This window comes from Mytilus trossulus, chromosome 3 (assembly GCF_036588685.1).
Source record: "Mytilus trossulus isolate FHL-02 chromosome 3, PNRI_Mtr1.1.1.hap1, whole genome shotgun sequence".
NCBI lineage: Eukaryota > Metazoa > Mollusca > Bivalvia > Mytilida > Mytilidae > Mytilus > Mytilus trossulus.
Genome location: NC_086375.1, coordinates 85,564,141 through 85,577,567, shown reverse-complemented (window position 1 = coordinate 85,577,567; position 13,427 = coordinate 85,564,141). Strand labels below are relative to the sequence as shown.

At 36.7% G+C, this 13,427-nt stretch overlaps 1 protein-coding gene across 1 annotated transcript; it reads left to right on the top strand.

Moving 5' to 3' along the window:
* Positions 1-54: 54 nt before the first annotated feature.
* LOC134709798 (uncharacterized) lies at positions 55-3,768 on the top strand. Its single transcript, XM_063569940.1, has 2 exons — positions 55-356; positions 2,246-3,768. The coding sequence occupies exons 1-2, from the start codon at positions 224-226 to the stop codon at positions 3,718-3,720; spliced, it is 1,608 nt and encodes a 535-aa protein (XP_063426010.1). The 5' UTR covers positions 55-223; the 3' UTR covers positions 3,721-3,768.
* The last annotated feature ends 9,659 nt before the right edge of the window (positions 3,769-13,427 follow it).

Below are 13,427 nucleotides of genomic sequence, written 5' to 3'. Positions count from 1 at the left end.
CAAATTTGTTCAATGGCTATTGAAACTAACAAAATATGTCAAAGTAAGTGTAAGTGTAAAGTTGTACCACATTTAAACACCCTATATTTCTCCAGCACTAATGGTTTATAAGTTAATATGTAAACCACTGCAGTATCGGCGTCAATTTTCACTTGTATGAAATATGATATTAAAAAAGACACAACGTTGCTAGAATCCAACAAGAGATCTACAGATTGACAAAATGGGATCTACATGTTCCTGTGACAACTCTCATGAACCTACAACAGACATTTTTGTTGACAAGATAGTGAAGTATTTGATGGTTCCAATCGTTGGCATTTTATCCTTGATCTCATTGGTGGTATTGTATCTCGGTAAGTACTCCCTGTACTCATTGCACCGGTTGTCTTGTATCTCGGTAAGTACTCCCTGTACTCATTGCACCGGTTGTCTTGTATCTCGGTAAGTACTGCCTGATCTCATTGGTTGTATTGTGTCTCAGTAAGTACTGTTTGATCTCATTGGTTGTCTTGTATCTCGGTAAGTGCTCCCTGGTCTCATTGGTTCTCGTGTATCTCGGCAAGAACTCCTTGTTCTCATTGGTGGTCCTGTATCTTAGTAAGCACTGCCTGATCCTACTGTTTACCTTGTATCTCGGTTAGTAATGCATGAACAGGGACTTTCTATAGTATAGAAACGGTCCCTGCCTTAACCCATTGTTCTCTTGTATCTCGACAAGTATTGCTTGTTCTCATTGGTGGTCTTGTATCTTAGTAAGTACTCACTGAACTCATTGGTCGCTCGTGTCTCGGTAAGTACTCACTGATCTCATTGGTTGTCTCGTGTCTCGGTAAGTCCACCTTGAACTCATTGGCTGTCTTGTATCGCGGTAAGTACCGTTTGATCTCATTGGTTGTCTCGGTAAGTACCGTTTGATCTCAATGGTTGTCTAGTGTCGCGGTAAGTACTGTTTGATCTTTTTGGTTGTCTTGTGTCTCGGTAAGTTCTCCCCGAACTCATAGGCTGTTTTATGTCCCAGTAAGTTACTACCTGAACTCATTGGCTGTCTTGTATCGCGGTAAGTACCGTTTGATCTCATTGGTTGTCTCGATAAGTACCGTTTGATCTCAATGGTTGTCTAGGGTCGCGGTAAGTGCTGTTTGGTCTTTTTGGTTGTCTTGTGTCTCGGTAAGTTCTCCCCGAACTCATAGGCTGTTTTATGTCTCAGTAAGTTACTACCTGAACTCATTGGTTGTCTTGCTTCTCGGCAAGTACTCATTGATATCAATGATTGTATTCTATCTCGGTTAATACAGCCTAGTCACATTGGTTGTCTTGCCAATGTATTTAGGTAAGACTGGCATCCCTGATCTCATTTGTTGTCTTGTATCTCGACAAAAATAAACTGTGTAGTGACTGTCTTGTTATAAAATAAGCTAAATTAAGAGTTGGTAGATTATACAAACAATGAAAGAAAACATAAGCTATAATGAGCTTTTAACCGACATACAAGACATTTATAACAATACAACACATAATACACATGCAACAGATTACACAGCACAAAATGAAGCACTAAAGGCATGGTGGTTATAACACAGGCACTCGTCTCAGAGAAAAAATGTCCTATATACATGTACCTTTATATAACACGTGTTCTGAGACGAGTGCCTGTGGCTTATAAGCAGAATATTTAGCATGATAAGCTAGGTAATAAAGCTAAAAGCAATTAAAAAAAGCATGAGCAATAAGGAAAACCATATAAATAGATATATAAAATAATACTGAAAACTGAATACTGGCGAGCCCAACATAGCATCAGAAACAAAAATAAGTCCATAGCATATGAATGCCCCACTCGCACTATCATTTTCTATGTTCAGAGGATGGTACATTTGGGGTCCAAACTCAAATACGAGGATAGGTGGTGCATAGTAAATGCAAGTGCTCTGGAAGTTTGCAGTTCTTACCGGGCACTTAAATTACATATTGAAAAACTCACAAAAACACAGAAATGTTCGGATATACTTAGTCTTTATACACAAGACTAAGTATGTGGTAGTCCGAAAGTTACCAGGAATTCTCGGTTTTTGACACCTATATATAGAATTATACTACTCTAAAAGGGGTTAATGCAAAGAAAAGAACAAAGAATTATTAATTTCATATCTGTTCAAAGTATGATTTTTTTTCCATTTGTATTTGGTATGCATTTAAAATATCTTATTTACAAATTGTAACTATGATTTGTTTAAATTTGTAGTGGATAAAGTCAAGTGTTATACAACAAGTTCAGGCTCATGGTCTGGTATTGATATGAACGACTTCTGCTGGAACAACTTCACGGCCTCAGTCGAGATTCAAACAGGACATTTTAAACCTGGATCTTTACTACCTCATAAAATATTCCCTGTTATAACATTATGTGAGGCTTTATCTATGGTTTTACCTTTGCTCATCTGGTCATGGTGTTTCGGGAAGAACCTGAAGAATCAAATTACAGCGGTAATTGACCAATCAAATACACTTACTGACTACTATCGGATGTACGATAAAGGAATACGACGTCAGACAGTTAATGAAACATCGCTTCACAGGGAGCTTGACAATTTTCTAGAACTTATATTGTCTATCCTTATGGTAAAAATGCCAAAAATTTACATTTTATACACGTTAAAGTGGGTTGTTGTTATTATTTTTTGTCACGCTTGGATTATTGGTCAAGTATTTTTACTTTATCCGGATTTAGTAATATTCAAAGATAACTTTTTATGTGTTACAACGGTTGGTAATACGGTTGTGTCTGCACAATGCAGTATTCCAACATCGACATTTCTAAGAGCAGTTTGGTATATAAATATAGCCTTTCTATCACTCGTCTTATTCTGTACGTTCTTCTGTTTGATTATCATCGGAAAACGGGTGAAATATTCCTCAACGTTTTTCTATATACATGTCCCTGGAGCTATGGATAGTAGACTAGCTGATTGCATCCAAGAATCATTCAACACAACATATTATTCTCTACTTTCACGATTCTGTGAGGATAACACACATCTTTGTAGTGATTCTGGACTTTCACGATCCTTGTCGAGGAAGTATGGAGTACCTGATGGGACAACACCAGGCAAAGAAACAATCATGGACAAGCATTTTCCGGTTCTTCAACCAGAACAGCTTAAGAAATTTCGACTGACGTGTGAACAATATAAAACAAGAAAGCAAGCTCGAGGAAAAGGACGCCAAAAATCTAAAGTTCGCTTCGCGCATAGGAAAGATGAATCGGATACAGTTTCTATGATAAGCGCCACAGATTCTGTCATGAGCAGAATAAGCAATCGATCTAGAATTGATAGACCCGCGAGAAGAAACAAGGTACGTCATTACGATTCCGATATTTACCTTACCCCTCGTTTAATGACTAGAAAAATGGTCCAAGATTTAAAAACTATAAAACATTCATCTCGACTGTCAAGTCTTAACAGTTCTCAACGGACACCAAGAAGCCTAAGCTCGGTGGACATTGGTAAATGGACGCCAAGAAGTTCAACTCCAACTCCGAGAAAACAAGACGTACAGGCCAGACGACCGGTTTTAAAATATATGGACGTCAATCCACAGACCACCGGACATTATCCTGTGTTTGCTAGTCGTAACAGAGAATATAATCCTCATGCCTACAGACTTCATACTTTGATAATGCAGGCAAACGCCAAAAATAGTACCGCATGGAAATAGGTGTACCTAACTTTAATTTAACTATGTAAGCCACAGTAGCAAGCTATAGCAAGGTAGTAGTGTTAGAACGTCTAATAATTGTATTACAAGTGATTGTATAGTTAAACATGAAATATTTCATTCATTTATTTACATATTAGTATTTATCTTTTTGTTATTTTTATTTTAAAGAAACGTTTGCCTGCCAGTTTGTTTACGAGTACTACATACTCCCGTCTGCTGTGATTCTAATTAGCCTGTCAGGCAAAGAGCATTGGTCTCTTTTCGTCTATATATCGTTATATTGATTTTTAAAAAATCGGAGTAAAATGCCTGTGATTCAGATCTAGGGCCGCAAGGATATTAAAATGCATGTAGCCACTTTTCAGTTGGATACATAGACAATCTTTTTGAACAATAAGACCATTGATAAATGGTGTTCTTTTCCTAGACTTGATGTAAAAGTTCAAGGTTAAGCACGTTCTACAAAAGGATGCTAAATCTAGTGCCACATTTTGAGAGAGTATTCCATGAACGATGCAGAATTATACCCCAATAGTTTGCACATGTATTATCTTGTAAAAGAGGGACGAAAGAAACCAGAAGGATAGTCAAACTCATAGATAGAAAATAAACTGACAACGCCATGGCTAAAAATAAAAAGACTAACAGGCAATTTAACCCCGCCACATTATTTATGTATGTGCCTGTCCCAAGTCAGGAGCCTGTAATTCAGTGGTTGTCGTTTGTTTATGTGTTACATGTTTGTTTTTCGTTCCTTTTTTTACATAAACAAGGCCGTTAGTTTTCTCGTTTGAATTGTTTTACATTGTCTTATCGGGGCCTTTTATAGCTGACTATGCGGTATGGGCTTTGCTCATTGTTGAAGGCAGTACGGTGACCTAAAGTTGTTAATGTTTGTGTCATTTTGGTCTTTTGTGGATAGTTGTCTCGTTGGCAATCATACCACATCTTCTTTTTTATTCTTTTTTATAAATAATAGTACAGAAGACACAACATAGAAAACTAAAGACTAAGCAACACGAACCCCAACAAAAACTTGGGGTGATCTCAGGTGCTCCGGAAGGGTAAGCAGATCCTGCTCCATATGTGGCACCCGTCGTGTTGCTTATATTATTAGAAATCCGGTAAATAGTCTAATTCGGTAGGTCATATTCGTGTAAAGGGAAAGAGTATTTAGGTCAACATAAGGAACATATCCGATATCATCTGTGAAACGGTTATTCCATAACGGTCAGCCAACTCGTGATGGCGTCCGTAAAATTTACGAAGGAATGATTTCAGCTTCACCATTTAGAACTTGGTTTAATAGCTTCCTTGCGAGTAGCAATACTCTATCAAGGAAATCGTGATAGGAAATACAAGCCCGTGAATATCGTATCAATTGGGAGATATATACTCCGTATGTAGGCGCTGCTGGAATGTTGCTACATAGAAATAGAAAGTTCACAATTGGGAAGCTGAAATCATCTCTTTTGTCGTAAAGTTTTGTTTTCAACCAACTCTCATTGTCAATTTCTAGATGTAAGTCAAGTCAGATATGAGACAGACTTAGCTGTAGCTGTAGTATCCTTTATCTCCAGTTCGATTGGATAGATTCGTTCAAAATAGTCGCCAAATTTTGTATTATTCAGTAAGAGATAATCATCTATATAGCGGAACGTAAATTTAAAGGGTATTGCTAACTTCTTATCTTCCTCCCTTAAATGTTCCTGTATGAAGTCAATCTCGTAATAATAAATAAAAAATAAGTCGGCAAGAAGAGGAGCACAATTGGTTCCCATTGAAATTCCGACCGTCTGTTGAAAAACCCGTCCTCCAAACGTAACAATATGTTAGCAATCAAGAAATAAAGCATCTTGATAATGTCAGTTTCAGAGAATTTTTGGTTTGAATCAGAGTGATTCTTTACAAAGTAGGATTTATCCCAACCCACGACAAGATACTTGCATCTACGTTCGCCATTCTTATTAATGAAACAAAGTAATACCAACTCTTTCAATTTGTCTTTTAGTTTGGAATGGAGAATACTTGTGTAAAGTGTATAAAAATAAAATGTTTTCATACTATTGCAATTGACCATGTTTACCAGAATGATAAAATTTCTAAACCATCTCTTTGGTTCACCTACATACTTGATTTTATCTTAACGTTGGTTCTTTTTATACATCTAATACCAAACTATACAGCAGACAACAATAAATCAGTGCACGCAAATCTTAAATACAAGACTTTCTACAATTATCGAGAGATATTTTAAAGGTATTTATGATCAATGACAAAACACGCTCAGATGAAAATTATTTCATTCATATTCAGGTTTTGCGCTTATTTTATTTTCACGAAATTTTTAATGTCTGTAAGTACAATAAAAATATTGAAAAAGAAAGCAATTATATGGATAATTCTAGACCATATGTTGTGAGTTTGGTTCCTGGTGAAAGGAATTCCAGACCATGTGTTATGAGTGTGGTTCCTGGTTAGAGGAATTCCAGACCATGTGTTGTGCGTTTGGTTCCTGGTGAGAGGAATTCCAGACAATGTGTTGTGAGTGTGGTTCCTGGTGAGAGGAATTCCTGATCATGTGGTGGGCGTTTGGTTCCTTGTGAGAGGAATTCCAGACCATGTGTTGTGAGTGTGGTTCCTGGTGAGAGGAATTCCAGACCATGTGCTGTACGTTTGTTTCCTGGTGAGAGGAATTCCTGTTCATGTATTGTGAGTTTAGTTCCTGGTAAGATGAATTTCTGATTATGTGTTGTGCGTTTGGTTCCTGGTGAGAGGAATTCCAGACCATGTGTTGTGAGTGTGGTTCCGGGTGAAAGGAATTCCTGACCATGTGTTGTGAGTTTGGTTCCTGGTGAGAGAAATTCCTGATCATGTGGTGGGCGTTTGGTTCCTCGTGAGAGGAATTCCAGACCATGTGCTGTACGTTTGGTTCCTGGTGAGAGGAATTCCTGTTCATGTGTTGTGAGTTTAGTTCCTGGTGAGATGAATTTCTGATCATGTGTTGTGAGTTTGGTTCCTGGTGAGAGGGATTCCTGACCATATGTTGTGAGTTTGGACGCTGGTGAGAGGAATTCCAGACCATGTGTTGTGAGTTGGTGCCTCGTGAGATGAAGTCCAGACCATTTGTAACGAGTTTGGTTCCTGGTGAGAGGAATTCCTGATCATGTGTTGTGAGTTTGGTTCCTGGCGAGAGGAATTCCTGACCATGTGTTGTGAGTTTGGTTTCTGGTGAGAGGAATTCCTGATCATATGTTGTGAGTTTGTTTCCTGGTGAGAGGAATTCCTGACCATGTGGTGTGCGTTTGGTTCCTGGTGAGAGGAATTCCAGACCATGTGTTGTGCGTTTGGTTCCTGGTGTGAGGAATTCTTGTTCATATGTTGTGTGTTAAGTTCCTGGTGAGAGAATTTCTTATCATGTGTTGTGAGTTTGGTTCCTGGTGAGAGGAATTCAAGACTATGTGTTATGAGTTAAGTTCCTGGTGAGAAGAATTCCTGACCATGTGTTTTGAGTTTGGTTCCTGGTGAAAGGAATTCCTAACCATGTGGTGTGCGTTTGTTTCCTGTGACCATGTGTTGTGAGGTTGGTTCCTGGTGAGAGGAATTCCAGACCATGTGTTGTGCGTTTGGTTCCTGGTGAGAGAAATTCCTGATCATGTGTTGAAAGTTTGGTTCCTGGTGAGAGGAATTTCTGATCATGTGTTGTGAGTTTGGTTCCTGATGAGAGGAATTCCAGACCATGTGTTGTGCGTTTGGTTCCTGGTGAGAGGAATTCCTGATCATGTGTTGAAAGTTTGGTTCCTGGTGAGAGGAATTTCTGATCATGTGTTGTGAGTTTGGTTCCTGGTGAGAGGAATTCCAGACCATGTGTTGTGAGTTTGGTTTCTGGTGAGAGGAATTTGTAATCATGTGTTGTGAGTTTGGTTCATTGTGAGAGGAATTCCAGATCATGTGTTGTGAGTTTGGTTCCTGGTGAGAGGAATTCCAAACCATGTGTTGTTCAAATGATTCCTGGTGAGAGGATTTTTAATCATGTGTTGTGAGTTTGGTTCCTTGTGAGAGGAATTCCAGATCATGTGTTGTGAGTTTGGTTCCTGGTGAGAAGATATCCTAACCATGTGTTGTGAGTTTGGTTCCTGGTGAGAGGAATTCCAGACCATGTGTTGTGAGTTTGTTTTCTAGTGAGAGGAATTCCTGACCATATGGTGATCGTTTTGTTCCTGATGAGAGGAATTCCATACCATGTGTTGTGCGTTTGGTTCCTGGTGAGAGGAATTCCAGACCATGTGTTGTGAGTTTGATTCCTGGTGAGAGGAAATCCTGATCTTGGTTGAGAGTTTGGTTCCTGGTGAGAGGAATTTCAGACCATGGGTTGTGAGTTTGGTTCCTGGTGAGAGGAATTCCAAACCATGTGTTGTGCGTTTGGTTCCTAGTGAGGGAATTCAAGACCATGAATTGTGCTTTTGGTTCCTGGTGAGAGAAATTCCTGACCATGTGTTGTAAGTTAGATTCCTGGTGAGAGAAATTCCTAATTATGTGTTGTGAGTTTGGTTCCTGGTGAGAGGAATTCCTAATCATGTGTTGTGAATTTGGTTCCTGGTGTGAGGAATTCCCGACCATGTGTTGTGAGTTTGGTTCCTGGTGAGAGGAATTCCTGACATGTGTTGTGCGTTTGGGACCTGGTGAAAGGAATTCCAGACCATGTGTTGTGAGTTTTGTTCTTGGTGAGAGGAATAACAGCCTTATGTTGTGCGTTTATTTCCTGGTGAGAGGAATTCATGATCATGTGTTGTAAGTTTGGTTCCTGGTTAGAGGAATTCCTGACCATGTGTTGTGCGTTTGGGACCTGGTGAGAGGAATTCCAGACCATGTGTTGTGAGTTTGATTCCTGGTGAGGGAATACCAGACCATGTGTTGTGCGTTTGGTTCCTGGTGAGAGGAATTCCTGACCATGTGTTGTGAGTTTGGTTCCTGGTGAGAGGAATACCGGACCATGAATTGTGCTTTTGGTTCCTGGTGAGAGGAATTCCAGACCATGTGTTGTGAGTTTGGTTCCTGGTGAGAGGAATTCCTGACCATGTTTTGTGTGTTTGGGACCTGGTGAGAGGAATTCCAGACCATGTGTTGTGAGTTTGGTTCCTGGTGAGAGGAATACCAGACCATGTATTGTGCGTTTGGTTCCTGGTGAGAGGAATTCCAGACCATATGTTGTGAGTTTGGTTCCTGGTTAGAGGAATTCCTGATCATATGTTGTGAGTTTGGTTCCTTGTGAGAGGAGTTCCTGACCATATGTTGTGAGTTTAGTTCCTTGTGAGAGGAATTCCTGACCATGTGTTGTGTGTTTGGTTCCTGGTGGGTTGAATTCCTGACCATGTGTTGTGTGGAATTCCTGACCAAGTGTTGATTGTTTGGTTCCTGGTGAGCATGAATTGTGTGTTTTATTCCAGAGTATGTATTGGTAAGTTGTTATTCCAGAGCAGTTATAGTGTGAATGTTAATCCAGAACATGTATCACTTTATAGGTGTTTTTTCAGAACATGTATTTAAGGTATCATTTCTGAGTGTAATTCCAGAGTATGAAGTGTGTTTCGTTCTTGATAAGTGTTATATCAGAGCATGTCTTGTATGATGAATGTTATTCCAGAGCATGTATTGTGTGTTTTAATCCAGGGTATGTATAAAGCCATAGATGTTATTCCAGAGAAAGTATTGTGTGATTGTTGATCAAGAGCGGTAATTGTTTGTTTTGTTTGAAGCAAGACTATTACTTTAAAAGAGCAAGTATTATATGATTGAAAATCCAGAGCATTTATTGTATGATGGGTGTTATAGAAGAGCATGTATTATGTGTTTTGCTTTTGATGCATGTTATTCAAGAGCATGTTTTGTTTGTTGCTGATCATCATAATTCCAGAGCAGGTGTAACTTATTGGTTCCTGATTGTTATTCTAGAGCATGTATTGGGTATTTCTTTCCTCACAAGTTTTATTCAAGAGCATGTTTTGTTTGATTGGTTCCTGATCAGTGCTACTCCAGAGAGTATGTATTGTGTGTTGTCCATAATAAGTGTTGTTCCAGAGCATGTTTCAAATGTTTCGTTCCTAATGAGTGTTATTTCAGATCATGCCATGCATTATCAGTGTTATTCCAGAGCATGTTTTGTGGATAATTAGAAACAACATTAAATTTGAGGTGAAAATAAAGAGTTGCAAATGAGACATTCATCCATCAAATACTAAAGCAGGATATGAACCACTACAGGTCACCATTCCACCTTCACCAATGCACTAAACTTACACTGTAAAGTATGCTAAAACAAAAATGTGTTCATAGTACACGGATGTGTCTCTCGCACTATAATTTTCTATGTACAGTATTCCGTGAAATTGAGGTCAAAACTTTAATTTGGCATTAAAATTAGCAAGATCATATCATAGGGAACATGTGTACTAAATTTCAATTTGATTGGACTACAACTTCATCAAAAACTACCTCAACCAAAAACTTGAACCTGAAGCGTGACAGACAGACAGTTGAATGAACGATCTGACGGACGGACCAACTAACGGACACAAAGGCAGAAAAATAGAATGGTCCTTAGTGGGGAATATAAAGATGCCATCATAAACAATACAATAGGCTAAAAGCAATATCTTGATTTAGGCTGAAAAGTAATCATAACACACACCAACCATTGGATTACAGGTTCCTGGAACATGTACATTATGAAGTGGGTCTCATTGGGGTCTAAGCGTGACACGGGATTGTCGATTTTTCATGAAAATGGGAAATGAGGTCTTCAGGGACCCGGGAAATGACAAATCAAAGTGTTGGATATCACTGATGGAAAGATTAGAAGAGTAGTTTGAATTATTTCATATTAAGGTATGGTGGGGGAAATGAACATTTATAAAGCACTATTGCTAAAAATTGCATTACCATGCTTTTCCAGTATCAGGATAAAATGAGCTTGAATTAAATGATAAGGATCTCTTAATTTGCACAATTTTATTTAAACTGCAGTTTAAATCTTATCCAAATAATATTGCCTGTTCTGAGCTTGTTTCAAAAAAGCAAAAAAATCCAAATCAAAATATCTTCTAGTAAATGCTTCGAACTATCCTTGTAAGACATAAAATCTAGACCTATAGCTAAGAACTTTAAATTGTCAACAATAATAATCTTAAAATGTTGTTTTGGGCATTTTGTAAGTTGAAATAGAGGTTATATGACATTGAAGATTTAAAGTTGTATAGTGCCTTTAGTTCAATTTTTAAAGTATTTTTCAGCACAGGGCATTGAAAATGTACTTTTTCAACATACACAAATTAAAAAAAACTTATTTATTGAAATGTAGATTCTTTCTTGATTGCAAAACTTTATATATACTCACTTCTAATAAAACTTCAAATGACTAAAATAGACATAATGTTTGATGGTGAATAAATTAATAAACAATGGTTTGTTATAATTAAAAGTTTAATTTTTTTTAAACTGTTTCAATTACTGATAAAAAAAAAAAGATCATTTATCTTTCAGATATAATTTACAGAATCACTTTAAGTAAATAAAATTAATGTAGATCAAAAGTAATAGGCAATAAATAAATCATCCTTATATATTAAATATCTAATATATACATTTGTGTTTTCAAATATTAGGTCATTTTTTTTGTGTATTGATATGCATAATGTACATTGTATTGGGTCTGTCATATTATGTAAGACTTAGGTTGAAAAGTAATGTGGTCAATTTGATTGACAGTTTAGGAGGAGGTGCATCGTAATTAAAGGTCCACCTTGTCTCTGGTTGTTTAGTGATAATGACAGTTGTCAATCATAGAATTATTGTATCAATACTTAATTCCTTAATTAAACTAATTAAAAAAAAGTCTGCAAATGACCACACCTAAATGACATAAATTCTTGAATGAACTATTCCAATAATATACCCATTTTTCAGTGTATATGTGCACATACATGAGAACCATAGGGAACCATATTTCAGACTTCAGGGTTCTCTCTAAGGATTGTTGAAAGCGAGTCCAGGGACTCATCATTTTTGACCATGGTGAGTCCAACAGCAAGAAGAAGATAATTTATTGCAATATAATGTAATATTTTAGTCTCCATGGCCTACCACACCACAAATGACATTTAATTCAGATTTCTTTTAAACTAAAGCTATAAAATGATGATATTTGTGTTTAACTGTTCAGTATATACAAAATTTTCAATCTTGATGCATCTGTTGACTCACCAGTTTTGGAAATGATGAGTCCAGACAGATTTTGATGAGTCCAGGACTCACGGACTCGTCTTAGTGAGATTCCTTATTTCAGTGTGATAACATTTAGTAACAGTAGCTAACCTGTCGTGTTGTTAGGGAGGCCAGTGCCTAAGTAAAGATTTAGAACAAGTTCTAATCTTTCCAAAAATGAAAATTGCTTACCTACATAGTGTAAGCGGGATACGGGAATCTGACAAAACACTAAGCGGGATTCAGGATCGGAACCCCCCAATGAGACACCCTATGATTGTGGTGTGGTGTTTCCTATAATCCAGGTCAATAGTACAACAGTAGAACAATAAACTATTAAAGTAAGATAAGATCAGATACTCTTTATTTCAGACTCAAACGGGTCATATATATACATGTATGCAGAACACAAAATACTCTGTGTTAACAGAATAAAATGTTAAAATATTCATAGCATTGATGATAGTTGAAAATTCCTATATAAAACTCATTGTACCTTATAAAAGTTGGAAAGTGACTAGACTAATCAGATCGGTAAAATAAAAAAAAAAAATAAAAAAAATACTAAAGTCATAAATTATTAATCTGTAAATACTACAAACCATATCCTAAAAATGTTTCCTACATTGTATCTGACAGTAGAATCCCCTTTCAAATTATCCATCTATTAATTTGCTGAGTAAAAATCCATTACGATTTCTGTAATAGACTGTAAAGATAACATGTACAATTATTGGCAGTATATGTTTATCACATCATCTTCATAACAAATAAAATCTCATTGTGGCATTAAATTGAAAAAAAATAACTATATATATGATGAGTATATGTCAATACAAAAAATTATTATCAGGCTGAGACATATTCTCTACATTATAAATCTGCAAGGTCACTTAATTTGAATTTGAAAAATAAAAAGGTGGTTACCAAAAGTTTCTAATGTCCCTTGATTTTATTCTATCTTTTGTTGATCAACATAATAGGGCATTGACTATTTGTACCATTCTGTTGCTAGATCATTTTCTATAAAACCCCTTGATTGAATGATTCAAAATAAAAATCTACCAATAGAACTCCCTAATATCATCAATTTTTAGTTAATCATTGTATGGTTGCTAGGTCCTTTTCCTATTTTGAAGAATCCTAGTGTATGTTAGTTTAGAATATTTTTAAGGCTCATATGTTATAATTCCTAGGATTATTTCTTTTACTACAGAAATTTTTTGACTCATTTCTAAAAATTTAGCCATATCAGGAGAGATAACTGAGAAAGTCTAACTTTCATAAAGGAATGTTCAGTAAATTAACATTTTTATATGTTCTGAAAGCCCATTATAAGAGCCATCTTCTCAAATCTTATTCTATAATTATATTGCTAATTTCTATTAACCTAAAAGTCACTTTTCATATATATTTTGTACAAAATCTGACAATTTTTGCACAAC

Bases quoted from the DNA above. Each gene is read 5' to 3' on its own strand.
- LOC134709798 (XM_063569940.1), top strand. From the start codon at position 224: ATGGGATCTACATGTTCCTGTGACAACTCTCATGAACCTACAACAGAC. The intron at 357-2,245 runs GTAAGTACTCCC...TTAAATTTGTAG, and splicing joins ATTGGTGGTATTGTATCTCG to TGGATAAAGTCAAGTGTTAT.